The sequence below is a fragment of the Protopterus annectens genome, chromosome 4.part1 (assembly GCF_019279795.1).
Source record: "Protopterus annectens isolate FY-2018-M chromosome 4.part1, PAN1.0, whole genome shotgun sequence".
Classification (NCBI taxonomy): domain Eukaryota; kingdom Metazoa; phylum Chordata; order Ceratodontiformes; family Protopteridae; genus Protopterus; species Protopterus annectens.
This window is the reverse complement of record NC_056734.1, coordinates 593,131,137-593,149,367: the sequence shown is the minus strand read 5'-3', so window position 1 is coordinate 593,149,367 and position 18,231 is coordinate 593,131,137. Positions and strand designations below refer to the sequence as shown.

Below are 18,231 nucleotides of genomic sequence, written 5' to 3'. Positions count from 1 at the left end.
CTTACATATGCCAAGTCTAAGATCACCATACCCTGGAGAAAATGGAATATTCTGAGAAACAGCAATCTCAGACTTAGTACATATTCCAGGAATCACACTAACAAATCTTGGAATTTCAAATGGTTCAAATCAATGAATTGTTTATGCACAGTAATACTTTACATATTTTTAAAATAAAATGTCTATATCTTGCTTGCTGGCCTCATAATATACAGCTATTATGCACATGTATGCCAACACTGTTCCAGGATGGTCCAGTAACAGGACTGTAAGTCATTACATTCTGCAGCTTTAAGTTTTCATTTACATTGAATTGTCAGAAGCATTCTTTGGATTTATATTGATTTAACTATTTACTTTGAAAAAGCACTCACAGCACATATTTTCTGACTGTTAACGATTATACTATCAGGATTGTAATTTTACTAGATTCTCTGTCATTCTTTTTTCCATTACATAAACCTGTTTATACAGATATTTAGATGCATATCATTATACATACATGAGTTTATAAAATACATGCTTCTGCATGTGAGCACACACGTTACATATATATATATATATATATATATATATATATATATATATGTGATTTTATTTCTTTACATCCTGGATCATGGATGAACTTCCATTGACAGAAAATATGTGTAAAACGTTCATCAGACATTACAAACACCTCTGGGGGAAAAAACTAAATTGATCGTAAATGTAAACAGACAACTTACATTTGAGATAATTTAAAAAAAGATATTGCTTTTAAGTGAGAGGCTCTACCCCTCACCCCTGAAAGCCATATATACCAAATCCAGGGTTGCATGACTACAGACAAAGAGATGATCTCCTGCAGCTAAGTTAGAGTATAACTGTTGCAGTTTGACTGTTATATAATTCAAAGACTGTAAGTACTGACAAAATTTACCAAAACCAGTGGCACGATAAATGTGTGCAGCGACTAAACACATGGCACACAACACACACACACACACATATATATATATATATAGAGAGAGAGAGATTCACTTCATAACATTGAAAACTCAGAACACTGAAAATGAGAAAACTTCATATTATACAATGCCTCCTCTAAAACGTGCATGCTGATTGGCCAGCCCAACCAGCGTGCCGTTATAAATCCTCAATATACTAACGGAAAAAGGTCCGGTCGCCCGGACTTTTTCCGTTAGTATAAAACACTGTCTCGCTATGTTAAAAGAGTTTAACATAGCGACACAGGTTTAAAAAAAGCAACGCAGATCTCCGTTGCTTTTTTTAAAGCTGTCTTGCTATGTTAAACTCCTTTAACATAGCGACACAGTGTGTAAAAAGAAACGGAGATCTTGCGATCTCCGTTGCTTTTTTTTAAAACCTGTCTCGCTATGTTAAATGAGTTTAACATAGCGAGACAGCTTTAAAATAAGCAACGGAGATCTCTGTTGCTTATTTTAAAGCTGTCTCGCTATGTTAAACCCATTTAACATAGCGAGACAGTAAAAAGCAACGGAGATCTTGCGTTCTCCGTTGCTTTTGCCCACAGCTCTGATGTACTGCGTAGGCATGCGCAGTACATCAGAACTGCCGCGGAACACCAGACAGCTGCGGAAGGGCAGCAAAGAGGCATTATACAATGCCATTATTTAAGAAAAGTAATTATTTCTTTTCTTAAATAATGTCATTAATATAATAATAACCACTTCTGGGTGTGGGTAATGCTGGATTTACCCACGGTTGTCTTTGTTTGGTCCGGGCTTCGCCTCGGGACCAAACAACGCCAACCGTGGTAAATCCAGCATTACCCACACCCAGGCGTGGGTTATTGCTATAATATACACTGCTTACACTTGGTGGAAAGTTCTATGATTTATGTTGTTTAAACTCAGTATATGTATGATATGTGTTTTCAGTGTTTTGAGTTTTCAAGATTTTGAAGTTTCAGTGTTTTGGTTTCAGTGTTTTGAGTTTCAGTGTTTTGAGCTTTCAGTGTTATGAAGTGAATCCATACATAGACACACACACACACACACACACACACACACACACACACACACACACACACACACACATATATATATATATATATATATATATATATATATATATATGTATATGGAATCACTTCACCGAAAACTCATTTGACTGGATTTCATTTCACCGAGACCAAATTGCCAAAAGCTCAAATGATCAAAAACGCATTTGACTGAATCCCATTTCACTGAAAATCATAGTGTCAGTGTATATGCCCTTTACTCCACTGTAGTGTGACCCATCAGCGATTTGGTTTTGGTGAAATTAAATTTGGTCAAATGAGTTTTCGGTGAAGTGAAGTGAATCCATATATATATATATATATATATATATATATATATATATATATATATATATATATATATCTATATATAAATGGGTATATGTAAGATGATCTGTCTACAAAATATTTCAGCACTGATCATCAAAAAAATCAGCGCACACATTACCAACATCAAAACAAGCATGCTTCAAATAATGAAGGAGGAGAATAAACTTACAAAACATCATTTTTTACAGGGTGGAAAGTCCCCTGCATACCCTCTGATGAGAGCTGTGTCCCATACATCAACTGCTACTTATATGCCAACAACTGGACTGCACAGTAGCAGAGAAAGGGCATATATGCCAACCACCTATTAAAATGAAACGGCACCAGCAGTGCTGAACAGCTTATCAGGTTACTAAATGGAATGAAAAAATCATCTCATTAGCAATGACTTGACAATCGCCTTGGAGGAAATCATATGTTCATATGTTTTTTTTCTTGATAACTGTTATTTGCATAGAGTTGTTTAGGTTTGCAGGAAGGGATAGATTTTTGCCTCTGCACACTTCATGATAACATCTGTACACGTGATTTTTAATGTGCTTCCGTGCTGAAGATATGTTTTTCCCCTGCAGGAACAATGTTAACCACAATTCTAGTGATTCATCTGACTTGGCTTCACTGTTTTGTTTCCTCAATTTTTTTTCTGCCGAATAAATGTGCATTTGAGCTAATACAGCAAAATCATATATGTATATGTATCCAGTTTCTGAGAACCAGCTTTAACTTTTACAGAGTCATGCGGAAGCCAGAACTAATTCCAATAGCCAGTGGGTGCAAAATACTGAAGCTCATTTTTTACCACATTTAAGTTTATCAGTTTGGGTTCTGGTTTCTTCACCTTCTTTTCACTAATAAGTTATTTCACATACCACTTTCCCTTTTCTTTTTCAAAATGTTATGCTTTTTTGAGTTTTACTAAGAAAAGATTATTTATGTGTTGCATTTATCCTGCACAAATAAAATTCTAGCTTAAAGAAGTAAGGACAACGGACATTGGTATGGGATATAAAAGGGAGATATAAGCATACCTAAGTCAGCATACATCGGTACAATCTTTTGAAAGCCTATGCAGTGAAGGAAAGGAGTTGGTGCTTTTGTAATTTCTGGGAAGAGATGGTAAGGAAAGGAAACTGTAAATGTTATCATTTACTCTTATGGCCGCTACTCTTTTAGGACCTAATAACAAGTATTCTTTACTCACAACTGTCTTATTGTGGTATTTATTTTTTTCTCCCTGACCTGCAGTTGACCCTTCATTATCCTTAAGTTTGCAGTACCCCTCATTTGCTCGCCCTGTGTACCACACATCTCTTTTCTGGACAATCCTAGACATATGTTCTTGCCAGACAGGCTCCTAGAGCTGGAAAGTGAGGACCCTATAATGAGCAGCAAACAAGGGGAAAGGAAACACTATGTTACACTATATGAGTAGTATTTAATATCTCTGTCTGGTTTTGGGTCTTTCTCCCCCTATAATTTTTTATTTTGCCCAGATTTCCTGCATTAAATGTTTGAGAGGTATGGTATTTATGAAAGTCTCAGCCTTGCAGACAGAAATATATAGTTTATTTCTGAGAAACGAATGTTTTTTTTTTTTTTAATTCATACGTTTTTGCTGGAGTATTGTCTTTGATGTGTTTCATAAGTGATGGCAGCTTCGTCCAGTTTAATGACAAACAAAACCAGTCCTTACTTATTATGTTTTCTGCCATCCCATAGCTGATGCATAGAAAATATGAATGTGAATACATTTCTGTATGTGACTGCTTATGTGAATAGGTGCATCACTCACCACACACACACACACACACATACACACACACACACACACACACACACACACACACACACACACACACACACACACACACACACACAATGTGTCTTGTTTGAACTCCTGTGTCCTTCTGCGTGTAATTGTCAGGGAGTCCATCATCAGAAATTAGACTAGTGTATTCTATAACCAATATTACATTTTACAGTATAAGAGACAGTAAACTGCAGAGCAAGGTATATCATTAATATTACAGTCATATGTAAGCTTGGTGTGTTTCATAATGCATCTCACCCCTCTGATACTTAACATTAATTGTGAAATTTCATGAGCTAAGATTCCCCCTGAGAAACAGCGAGGATAACTACATATTTTCTTGTGCAAAAATAATTTGTTTTAGACTTTTACCCAAAAAGTCTACTTAGGAGCAAAAACAGGAGAAATGTACAGTAAACAAAAATATAATACAGAATCACAGTGCCATATACTTACTGGTAATGTTGGGAACAATTTGGTAAAATGCTTGCTGGCAGAAATACTCAATCTGCGACTGATAAGTACTGAGATTGTTTCTTGTGTTGAATTCTACATATCCATGTTCCAGAATTGGTGGTGTTTGGCAGTCTACAACTAGAACAAAGAAGTAAATTAGAAACACATAAATAATAGTAAATGACTATTGCATTAGTCATACTACATGTGACTGCATGCAGCTATACCGACGTCCTTTATAAATGCACTGCAATACATTGATACTATAATTTTAAGAAATGCCAATAAAACAACATAATGGCATGATAACTGTAAAGAAAATGCAGCAACATGTGGTGAAAAACATATTCACTTTTATAGTTAGTTTACAGTTTCATGAAGGTACTTTTTTGTGTCATTAACATATGCATAGCATATGCACATAAAAATACATTCCTATGTATAATGGGGGGATGCATGGTTGAAAATCTGCTTATATTCAACCACATAAACACAAAGCTTTAATGCTACACAGAATATTCCAGATTTTTGTGTTTGTATGTGAACAGTGGTCACTGATGTCACTTAGAAATAAACTGGTATCATAACATGATGTAAAGCAGGAATTTTATATATTTTTTCTTTACAAGTATAGAACTAATATTAAGTTTTGTTAGGAATTCTGACTGACAGGTGGCCACGGTGGTGCAGTGTTTAGTATTGCTGCCTCACAGCAAGAGGTTTGCCGGTTTGATTCTCTGCTGAGGTGCTTTCTGTGTGGAGTCTGCATGTCCTCCTTGTGGTCATGTGGGTTTTCTCCGGGTGCTCTGGTTTCATCCTAAAGGTATGCTGTAGGTGGATTATACACTCTAAATTGGCCCTAGGTGTGAATGTGTGCATGTGTGTGCCTTCTATGGAAGGTTGGGCACTGGGCTGGCAACTCGACACCATAAAATTCCACTGTCAATCATTCTGCGGTCCATTGTTCTTCTGTGGTGACCCCTAACTGGGAAAAGCCAGAAGAAGAAGTTAGGAATTCTGACTTGCAGTGGGTCAGACAAAGTGGCAAACTACAAACACTTGGTGAATATTATAATATAGAAAGAGACAGTATGACATGTACTAGAAAATAAATTTTTTTAATGTATAAAATATACATTTTTTTTACAACTGGCTTCCCAAAGTATTGTCTCCACAGATCTCAGGCTGTGCTGACAATGCCTCCTACTTATTCCTTTAAAGAGTGATTTCTGGCAGACAGAAACTGCAAAATAACTGAAGTTAGGAGCATGGTCATACTCTAATTCCTTTGTTTGGTGGCTGTGTAGGAGGAAAACATGTGCTTTCTCTTTTGCAGCCGACTGTAGAAATCATGACACTGTGCTCGGATCTGCTCTGAGAGTCATCCCAGGAGTTCAGTCATTGTCACTGAATGATCCTTCACTTTTATTACGAACAAAACCATTTCAGACCCTGGATGATCACCCCTTTATTGTCTTGGCTGACTGTGTGGGGTCTGGGCCTCTAATTGATCTTAGGTTACAATTTGTGCTGGTTGAAATCATTCCTCCATATCTTAGGGTTGTACTTTATAGGTGTTACTCTAATATTTATTTATTAACTCTATTTATACATTTTTACATGTGTTTACTGGGGTATGACATTGATCAAACAATGTCCAATTACAAGCTCAGCCCGGGTTGCAACATAATGTAACAAAAACAATGTACCATATACAAACAACAATGGTTTACATTTATGAGTAAGCAGAGGCAATCTGACAAACAACACATACATAGGAGATGTAACAAACCAAATATGTTTACAGCTACATAACTGAATTGAAGTAGAGTTAAAGTAGGAGAAGTAGAAATGATGGTGAAATGAGTAGTAGTTTTTAGGTTAGGAAAGGTAATAGAGACCCTTAATATGAAGGTAGGATTAGATCATATGTGCAGAGGGTTTAGAGCAGAAATGGTTTTGTAAGCTAAGTCGCAATTTAGGAAGAGTGACTTAATTAGGTGTATCAGATGTATGACAGGTAAAGGTGCTATTAGAAGGAGCTATTGCTTTATATGACTTGCCTTCAAATGGCTGGTTGCATAGAAACTGTTTTAGTAAGTACTGCTTGAAATGTGACCTGTGCAGGGAGGGAGCACTATGTGTTGTCTGTTAAATCAGGATGATGTGACTCTCATAGATATAATGCCAGTACTGAGAAGCAATGGCTAGTAAAGGGCAGTTTGAGAGAAGGGGGTTGTAGGGAAGGACCAGATCTGGCTTGGCTTCTTAGGTTATAGGTTTCATTGGCAGTAAAAAGTTTGGAAGAAAGAGGGAAGTGGTGTTATGTTTGTGAATTTTGAAGAGTAAGGAACAAAGAAAATAAGATTTGATCTGGCAGGCCTCCTGTTGTACAATAAGCCTTTTGTTATTTTTGCAGATCTAGCAGCCAAAATCTAGAAAATCTGATCAGTAAAGCTCAGTTGATAACAAAATTACAGAAATATTTTTTTTCTAAACATAAAACATAATAGAAGGATATAAAACAGGAACAAACCACTCGCTGACAAACAGGATAAACGCCCAGTGCTCCAGAAAAACTTAAATAATATTGATGAAACCAAAAGGAGCAACTAGGCTGATGCAGAGTCACAAGTATAAATGAAAGGCAAAATCCTCAGGTTAAAATCCAAATGAAAGGCAAAATCCTCAGGTTAAAATCCAACTTTAATTCCACTGCAGGTCAGATAAGCGCTTTCACTCATTCATTTGAGCTTCATCAGATCATGTAACAAAGACCTTCAAGTACATAGGCTACATCTATACAGTTAAAACATCTCCTATTGGCCTACCAAAAGCTGCTTCTTGTTTACATATTTATGAGTTAATCTAAGCTTAAAAATATATGCACATATAAACATGCTGAGATGTATAAAATGACAAAGTAAATATAAAAAACATATAAAAACTCTTCATGAACACTCAAGATGCTCTAATAAATATGTATATATAGATATATATGTCAAAAGAAATATATTTCAAGGGGTAAAAACATATATGTTCCATCATTTATTATAAAATCTACAAACATTCCTCCGTTTGTTTAACATAGGTTTAATGGAGGCTCTCTCATGTTTGTAGATTTTATAATAAATGATGGAACATATATGTTTTTACCCCTTGAAATATATTTCTTTTGACATATATATCTATATATACATATTTATTAGAGCATCCTGAGTGTTCATGAAGAGTTTTTATATGTTTTTTATATTTACTTTGTCATTTTATACATCTCAGCATGTTTATATGTGCATATATTTTTAAGCTTAGATTAACTCATGAATATGTAAACAAGAAGCAGCTTTTGGTAGGCCAATAGGAGATGTTTTAACTGTATAGATGTAGCCTATGTACTTGAAGGTCTTTGTTACATGATCTGATGAAGCTCAAATGAATGAGTGAAAGCGCTTATCTGACCTGCAGTGGAATTAAAGTTGGATTTTAACCTGAGGATTTTGCCTTTCATTTGGATTTTAACCTGAGGATTTTGTCTTTCATTTATACTTGTGACTCTGCATCAGCCTAGTTGCTCCTTTTGGTTTCATCAATAATAGAAGGATAGGCAACTATTGCTGAGTAAATCGTTGCTGAGATTCTAAACCCATATTAAGCTACTCTGACAAAATTTCACTTAAGTATAATGAGGAACTATCGCATAGTATATATTTGGACAATCCTCATCCTTTTTCTGTTTTTGGCCACAGCTGACAGATATTCTCATCACCAACTCATTAAATTCTTTTTTATCTCAGTTTCAGGAAGTTGGTCAAAGAGTCTCTAGACTCCTAAATAAAGGCAAATGAAAAGGCTTTTCTTCAGCATATTGCCCCTCATGAAGTTTGAGCACATGACTGCTAATGGCAATGAATTATTTGTACTGAGAGACTCCTTGCTTAAGGAGGGTGCCCCGGTGCTTCATGGAGACAGAGGTGATCTTGTACACAGATGCAGTGTGTACAGAAGGGCCAATGGTTATTTACTACATCATCTTATTATTGAGTTGACTTTCCAAAATTATGGAACATCTGTTAGCATATCCATGTTATGCCACTCTGAAAGCCATTTTCTGGTGACTAATATCCAGCATAGCATCCAGTCAAGGTATGAAGCTGACGCCACTTGATAAAAATAGTAAACATTGTGTAACACTGTATAAAAATTGTATAACACTGTATAAAATAAATGACCAAGAACAAATTCATAAAGAAAAGTGGAATGAATCACATCAGATGTAGGGTATGGCAGCTGATTTGATTGTCAGAAGAACGTCTGAAAAGAAGAAAAGCTGATAAATACTCAACAATGAGGTGTCAATCTTGCAGAAGTTAAAGCAACAACAGCTACCACAGCAGAGTGTTTAACAAACAAAATGACTACATATAAAGGAGTAAGCAGACAGCTTATACAAGTCTTGTGAGGAAGGCAATTTTCAAGTAGTAGGGCTGTGGGAAAAATATTTCCAGAAAGCCGTGTCTTTAAGTTGGGAGATGACTTTTAGGTACAATTGTTTGAAGCCCTCAATATTTCTAATTGACACAGGGAGATGATCCTTGAAACACTCTGAAAATAGAAAAGGTGTGAATCACTCCACTTGAAGGGAAATGGATTTATTTATTTATTTGACATTTGTTAACTGGGTTGGTCTAGCTGGGCAGGAGCCTGTTTTCAGTGGAGACCCGAGGAGAAAAGCTCCAATTTCAAAAACGATTAGGATAACAAAGGTAACAAAACATAGAAAGTACCATAACCAATTATAACTCCATAACATATTAATAGAAATTATGACTCAAACATATTCAAATTGCAGCAGGAGGGTTTTCTCAAAGAAATGAGTATATGAACCCCTAATGTTTTTTATATATATATATATATATATATATATATATATATATATATATATATATATATCTATATATATATATATACAAAAACAAGTTATATACAAGTGATCAAATAAGAGATATACAAGTGAATCGGAAATGGATGCCCTCTGTAAAGGTATTACTCCTCTGCTGGAGACCATATAGGATAAGGAGTTACATTACTTGCTAGCTTAGAACCACTCTGTGGAAAAATGACAGATATTTTAAAGATTAGTGAAGGTTCTTGCATTCTTTAATATGAAGCCAGTTGACTCTCTAGAGGCTGTCATAGTAAAGTCCATATCTAGGTGGTGAAAAGGATGAACATGAAAATATTACTGGACACGAAATGAAGGCCACATTACTTTTAACAGGGAACATAGGTAAGAAGGAGAAGCCTATTCTCAAACTAGAACTGTAAAATACCCTTACTAATTAGTTACAGGTAAACTTGCCCGGGAAGTATTAGTAGGCAAGGTCTATCAGGACTTCAAAAAGGTCTTTGACTCTGTTACACAAAGGCAGTTGACAGAAAAAAAAAGTCCTTGAGGAGCTGTGGGCAGCGCTGAGACTGTGGCACTTGAATGTTGACTGGTAGAAACAAGATGTTTGCACTGAGAGGTGCATTGCAAAGAGTAAGGATTAAGGTACTGATGGGTCCTGGATTCTTCAATGTGTTTGTTTCAGACATGGCAGTGGCAGAGGAAACAGACAACATACTCAGTCTCTTCACTGATGGCTAAAGGATAGACATGGCAGTGCCGAAATGGGGAAAAGAGTCTTAAGGAGAAAGAGAAGGCAAGGTTAACTAAGTGGGAAGAATGGTGTCAGCTGATGTGAACTGAAGAAAAAGGAATACATTTTATATGGGCCACAACACAACAATCCTAGTCAGAAGTATAAGGGAGTGGTACAGGTAGCAACATATAAAGACAATAATTTGGGAGTGCTGATCATACCTGTACTGAATCACCTGGGGAAGAGTGGAAAGGCAATGGCAACAACAAAGAGAATGCTGAAGTTCAGACTCATTAGGCTAGAATCTGAAAAAAACCCAGCGGAAATGTCTCTGCTGTACTGCACTCTTGTCAGACTGTATCCTGAAAAATGTCCTTGCAGTCATAAGAGGAAAGGGATATCGGGCTGGTGGAAGGAGTCCAGAGAAAGGCCTCTATAACAGTGTGTAGGATACTAAAAAAAGTACATGACCAGACACTATAAAATCTTACATCACCATGTGTCATGAGAAACACTACAGAAAGGGGGAAGGGACATGGATTCACAAACTGTGTCAGGGTGAGTTAAAAGGGTTGTCCTGAAAGGGGAGAACATGTGAGATGGGAAGAAAAGTTGATTTACAGATTGACAAGTCCCTGCAAATTTTGAAGGCTCTTTTCCTCATGGAAGACCCATGGAATAGATTAAAGAATGAGAGATGAAAAGGGAGGCATAAAAGAAATTCAAGAGGACATTGACACAATACCCCACTTGGGCATTATTGACAAACTCAAGAGAACAGGTACAAATTCATATGTCAACAGGTGGATAGCCAACTGGCTCACAGACAGGACCCAAGAAGTTAGAGTTGGGGAGTTCACCTCTACAAAGAGGCCACTCACAAATGGAGTCCCTCAGAGATCAGTCCTTGGACTGCTCCTTTTTAGCATTTACTTCTCTAAAGTCAAGGCCAATGTTAGTGGTCTCTGACTCACTAAATCTGCAGATGATTGCAAAATGTGAGCTCTCACTGAATCCCACTCAGACACAAATGTTCTCCAGGAAGGGCTGACACAGACAAACAACTGGTGTCAGAGCTATGGACTAAAACTAAATGCCAAGAAATGCATAATAGCATCCTTTGGGAAGTCATCCCCCCTGGTAACTATCATATTGACAAAAAAACCCTTAGAGCTGACCCAGTAGTCAAGGACTTAAGGGCACACATAGATAGTAATCTGGCCTTTGACCATCATGCGTCTACAGTTGTGAAGAAATCATTCTTTGGTGTGTAAGTTATAAACAAAGATATGGCATCTAAGTCCAAGGAAGTCATTGTTCGTCAGACCTATCACTGAGTATAATGCCACTTTAGTATGTACCTAACCAGGCATATCCAGCAATCAGAACATCCACAGATGCTCCTTACTAAAAGAATACAGGGCTTAAACAAAATGTCCTATGAAGACTGCCTCAAGGCTCTATCCCTGTACTCTGTCATAGGATCATAGGAGATTACTAGGCTAATGGCCCTGAGGCCTTTACAAGTCAAGCCAAGAGTTTATCTCAAAAAAGAAACTTCAGTCAGCACCTGTCACCCCTATCAATGAGGGACACAGATGGAAACTCTGAGACAAATTTGTGGTTTCCCATCCACTCATCAAGGTTGTGCTTGAAGAGGGTCAGCGAGGCACACTGTTTGACGTGTATGGGAAGTCTATTCCAGAGACAGGGCAGCGTCTGGGAGACAAACCTGTCTCTCCAGCAGGTTTTGTAGATGTCACATATTAGATTCAGGCCTTTTGAGCTGGTAATGCATGAGGCATTAGATTTATGGATATGGAGCATCTCTAGTAGGGCAGGGTCTGAGATTGCATTGTAGATGAGACACAGATCACCTCTGAGCAATAATTTACGATACTGAGTAGAGTGATAGTGATTTGAGGCTGTCCACATAGGACAGGTGTTGGAAGCCATGGATTCTATTTGTGAGGTATTTCTATGGCCTTTCCAGTTGGTGCAGATGTTTGGAGATCTACGTACCAAACAGGGTGTTATACTCAATTATTGGTCTAATGAGGGAGGAGTATTGAGAGGTAATAACTTCCTTTTTTCTGGATGCAATCTCTTTACTTATGAGATGAACCAAGTGGAAGGTTTTTCTGATTACTGCCACTACATGATGGTAAACTGTGAGATTTTTGTAAACCTGAGTACACAGGTGTCTCACCACAGGTTGTGTGTTTAGGGGTTTGCTGTTGACATGGTAATCAGTTGGGGCCGTGTTTTTGCTGAATGGTATGATGATACATTTTTTTGCATTTAACCTGAGGCCATGACATTGGCAACAGTCATTGATGTAAGCCCCTCTTGCAGATTGTTAACATCATCTGAGGAGTCAATGACAGCACCCAACTTACAGTTATCTGAAAACTTGTCAGCCACAGGCCTTTTGTCTTTGCCTGGACTTCCAAGAAGTAGATGCCAAAAAGTAGGGGTCCCAGGACAGATTCCTGGGGGACTTCACTAGTGACAGATCAACTATTAGAGGGGAAGTCACCAGTTTTGACCTTGAGGGTCCTGTCGGTGAGCCATTTGGCCACCCACTTGATGAGATAGGGATTTACACCAAATTGTATTAGCTTTTTGATGCTGCCTGAGTGGGGGATTGTGTCAAAGGCCTTGGCCAAGTCAAGATAAGCTGTATGTACTGACTTTCCTTCATCCAGGGCCTTGGTGACATTCTGAAAGAAGTCAACCAGGTTCAACAGGCAAGATCTGCCCTTGATGAATCTGAACTGGGTGGGGTCAAGTGCTTGGAGATTGCCTATGTCCCTGTTAATGAGAGCCATAATAATAATATGGTCTATGGCTTTACAGACCATACTTGTCAAGCTAATGGGGTGATAGTTTCCAGGGTCAGTAATTGCACCACCTTTGTGCAAGGGGATGACAATTGCAGTTCTCCACTTTGCTGGGATGAAGCCTGTACTTAGGCTGTGGTTGAATAGGGTGCTGAATGGCAAAGTCAGTTCTTGCAGGAGATGCTGCAGAATACAGCCTGGGATACTATCAGATCCCATGGAAGCTGTGTTCTTTGCCTTGGAAAGGGCCTTTAACACTTGATCTATGGAGATGTGAGGTATGGGACAAGTACTGGGGATGTCAAAAGGGACTTTGGTGGGGACAGGGAGGCAAAGTTTGCAATGGACCTATCTGCTAGCAGGCTGGCTAAGTCAACAGGATCAGTGTAAGTGATACTGTTAAGTAGTAACTCGGAACAAACCTGGGCTTTGCAATGGAGGTTCTTGACTTAACTGTAGAAGGTTTTGTGGTTTCCCTTTGATTTGGATGCTAGATTTGATTCATAATTGGCTTTGGAGGTTTTTACTAATGATCTAATTTGCTTGATGAGGCTAAGGAGGGAGTTTTTCAGTTTAGAATTTGTTGCTTTTTACCCTTGGACAACAGTTTCTTCCTTTTGTTGTAAAGGCTGTTGATAGAGGATGTCCACCAAACAGGTTTTCATTTCCTTGAGGAGCAGGTTTCAGTTCTGTTGGGTATGGCTGAGTCCATGCAGTTGTACAGGTGCTTGTATACTGCACTTGACATACTATTCAGCATAGTTGTCTGCTTCCTCTGAGGTTGTAGTCAGCTTTGGAGAAGTTTTTCACCTTGATTACAGCTAGGGGGTGAAATAGAAACTTTGAATGAGACAGTCTGAAGATCTGATCTCACCAGGGAAGAACATACTATGGGAGTGGTACAGTGGTCGCCCATGTTGGTGAGAACCAAGTCCAGAATGGAACAGGCTTTTGAAGGGAGATCTATGCCTGACACGCAGGGCATTTTCAGACCCCACTCTGATAGACCTCCTGCATATCTGCAAAACAAACAGCACCAGAGTTACCTGTTCTAAATACATAAACCTTGTCTGTGATATAGATAGGACCTACTGGAGAGACGGGTATGTATCCCAGAGATTACCCCATCTCTGGAATAGGCTCCTCATTCATGTGAAGCAGAGTTCCTCCCTAACCCAATTCAAGTGCAACCTGGACAATTTAACGGGAAACAGGAAATTCATTCCTAGTTTGGCACCTATGCCTCTAATGGACACAGGCAACCTGTAAATGGTTCATCTCCTAGCCCCCTACTTGTAAATGTTTAATCTCTCAAGCCGCTGCTTACACTTATCAAGGGTATCAGAACTTGTTAGAGATTTGGGATGCATGGCTAGGCTTAAAAAGGCCCTTGTGGCCATTAGCCTAGTAAACACCTATGAACCTATGGAATAGGTGTGGAGGGTGTGAGGAGGAAGACAGTGATGAAGTGAATAGAGAATGCTAAAAAAACTTATATAGCAGATTATGTAGCTTTACTGTCACCACCAGACATTAGGCAAATGCAGTCTAATGTAATACTGTCAGCATGCAGTAGTCCCAAAACCAATAAAATGTCCTCAGTAATGTTACCAATGAGAAACAGTAATGACATGTGAAAAAAAGGAGTTACAAGCTTTTTTACTGACATAGCATTCATTATGGCTTGTCATACTCCTCTGCTTTTTTCCTAAGGAAAGCCTTATTAAGCCAAGAAACTATCTTACTTCTGAAAATTGATTTTGCAGTAGGATCACACTGTATTCTCAATTAAATATTAATTTGCCTGTCACAATTTAATGTCTGTTTGAGTCACTCTGAGGAAAAGCTGAGGGCAAAACTTCAATTTATGATGTTATAGCAAAAAATGAAAATATATTGTGAATTATAATTTTACTAGAGTTTCTGAGGTACTTTAGTAATATTAGTATGCCCATACATATAACAATATTCAGCATGCAGAATGTAGCATTTGAATAATAAAGCACTGTACAAATTTTATATAAATATATATATATATATATATATATATATATATATATATATAGTTATATAATGGGCTGCATAAGAGAACAGGTAAGGGAAACAGACTAATTTCTAAAAACAGAAGTAAAGTAGTAGTTGAGATGTAACCTGGCTGAAAATTAGGACTAAAGTTTACAATAAAGTAAAGTCAGAATAATTTATCAGTGGGAATGTGAGTACAAACGTAATTGTTGACTCTCCTGTATAACACTGGATCAGCAAGGGACAATGTGTATGATCTATACAATGGCCCACTCAGGGAATGAAAAATACTTCCCTCATCACAGATTCTGTACAGACATTCAACATGTCAATCAGATTTTCCAACAATTAAATAAATATATTTCTGAAATAAAGTTTTTTTAGATAGTTGTCAACGTGGTAAAGCACTTAGAATGTATGAAAGTTTGTTGTCAAGTTGTAATAAGGCTACATGACACATCCAAGTACATGTTCATAACTACTTAGAAATAAAACAACTAATATCACATGGCTTTGTAAAACAAAGTATCATAAAATGTACAATGTTTTCTTGATATTTCACCAAGAATAAACTCACTGATTTTTATCTGCATGAATCAAACTTTTCAGAGCTTCAACATGAGAAAAGCAAGAATAAAAACATTATTTTACAAATGGCAATTCCCTGTACTCACGTGTAGACACTCCCTTACTTATATATACTGACTCCATATGGGAACAATAACATAGGAAAAAGAAAACTCCAAGCACTATGAATCCCTACCAGTGCACAAAGAAAAAATACACCAATACTTGATTTCTTAAGGAAAGTTATCAGGGCATTTCAGACTAGGGAACAGAAACTGACATCTTTAAACTCACCTATTTTACACTCAACCAGCTGCAGAGAAACCTAAAACCTGTACTGTTTACAAGCATCTTATGCATCTAAAAAGCAACTTATAACAAAAAAAAAAAAAAAAAAAAAAAAAAAACTGGACTGGAAAACCGTTACTGAACAAGAAAAACAACTATTTACTTTTTTAAAGAAATCATTTTGGAAGCCATTGTCTTCAGTAACCATAATGTCAAATGCTTCTAGAATAATTAATTGTTTTAAATGAAACCATGTGAATGACTTGATACATTTTGTTATGAAATCTATGAATCCGTAATGATAGACATTATGTTGCATCTTGTAGACTGGGTTTTGTTGTGGAAGCATGCCTGGGCAAAAGTCTTACCTTTAGTGACTACAGGCATATAAGTGAGGGTAGTAATGCATGATAATAGTTTTCTGATTTATATTTTGTGACAGCAGTATTTCCTTTCATTTGTTAAAATAAGTCCATACAAGATAAAGAGCAACGCACATCTGGATTTCACAGAGTTAAAGTTTCTTGTTGATAGCCAATTTAAAGTACATATCAGGCTTCACTGCTGATATAAGTAGAATTATTTTGCAACCATATAAACCTATTGTTTTGTGGTTAATTTGCGACATTCATCTAGCATCCCTTATTAACGTTAGTGATGCATTATGCTTTGTGTAATATGCGATTTGTTATAGAGTTTAGACAGTGCTATGTTAAATCATTTTGGTGTTACAAAGGAAATGTGTTCTACTTCTTAAGCATACATTCATTACAATGTTCTTCTGCTGATATTTTCATCATCTCATTGATGATTGATTGGTCTTTGTTCAACAGCTTTGGAGACAGTGTTCCAACCAGCAGAAATGACTGCCTTCTCTTATAGTGGGTACAAGTACTGGCTACACTGTAGGTAAATTTGCATGAAGTCTTAAAATGAATAGTTTTAAATCCAGGTCTTTTTAAGTATAAACAATAACAGCAGTATATGTGGTGGATCTATGTTACAGTCTGCACAAATATTGGCTGCATTACACATACATTTACATAAAGTCCTGAACTTATTACATTCACAGACTTAAAATACTAGGTTTAGTATATAAAATAAGAAAAGCATATGTGGTGTATGAGTTTTTCTAAGGTTAGTCTAAGGTTAAATTTTGCATTCAGTAATTTCTGAAACTGAAATTTAAACATCTCATTGCAGTCCAGTTAATTTCAGTTTGAGATAACAGATACATAAACAGACAAATTGTGATAAAAATTGTATGACTGAAAACTAGGTTGCTTTAAAAAATATGGTTGTGTGAAATGCTTATCATACTAGCAGATCCCTGAGTCATATAAACAATTGCCACTTTATTTATTACTTATGATCAGAAAAAAGCCTTAGAGAATCAGGTAACCCATTTGGGTACTTTATGCACCCCAGGGATGATTTAGTGTACCAGGACAGTTCAACAACACTTTATTTATTACTTATGGTTAGAAAATGGCCTTAGAGAATCAATTAACTCTGCTGGGTACTATATGCTCCTCAGGGATGATTTACTGTACCAGGACAGTTCAGCAAAAAAAAAAAAAAAAAAAAACAAGTCCACCTATTCATGTTATGAAATCCATGTGCCATGACTGAAACACTTCATTTCTTTTCTGCTCTTTTATTTTCTCAAAAACATTTTTATTTTGTTTTCATTATAAACATGTGCAAATGTACATATAACAAATAGATTAAAACAATAACAAAACTATTTACAATATTTTCATTCATCCATGATAAACAATCATTTTATCCATGAGACGTTATCAGTATTTGTTCAAAAGGTTTTTCAATTTTTGCCATGCTATTTTTTATAAGTAATGTTATGAGTTTTATAACAAATGGTTTGCAGTTCTTTTTTATCTTTTCTGCTCTTAACTGTAACTCTTAAAAAGCCTTAGTTAGCAAGTGGAAACATAATAAAACTGAACTAAATGCAAACAACAGTTACAAGGACTTGTGGGCACGTGTGTGTGTGTGTGTGTGTGTGTGTGTGTGTGTGTGTGTGTGTGTGTGTGTGTGTGTGTGTGTGTGTGTGTGTGTCTGTGTGTGTGTGTGTGTGTGTGTGTATGTGTATGCAAATGCATCTTGTAATGATTTGCAATGCATGCATCTGATGACAACGAGCTAAAATGCATTACTGTAACTACCATTTACATACTAGTTCTTTAATTCATTTGATCAAAATCATATATCTGAGCTGTACACAGT

General features: G+C 36.8%; 1 protein-coding gene across 3 annotated transcripts in view; it reads right to left on the bottom strand.

The window, feature by feature from the left end:
• The window catches only part of MASP1 (MBL associated serine protease 1), a 1,330,562-nt gene that overhangs the window by 441,658 nt on the left and 870,673 nt on the right, over window positions 1-18,231 (bottom strand). For all 3 annotated transcript variants that reach the window (XM_044070394.1, XM_044070395.1, XM_044070396.1), the window contains exon 9: window positions 4,620-4,757. In XM_044070394.1, coding sequence (XP_043926329.1) covers window positions 4,620-4,757 — 138 coding nt within the window. The remainder of the gene's footprint in view (window positions 1-4,619; window positions 4,758-18,231) is intronic.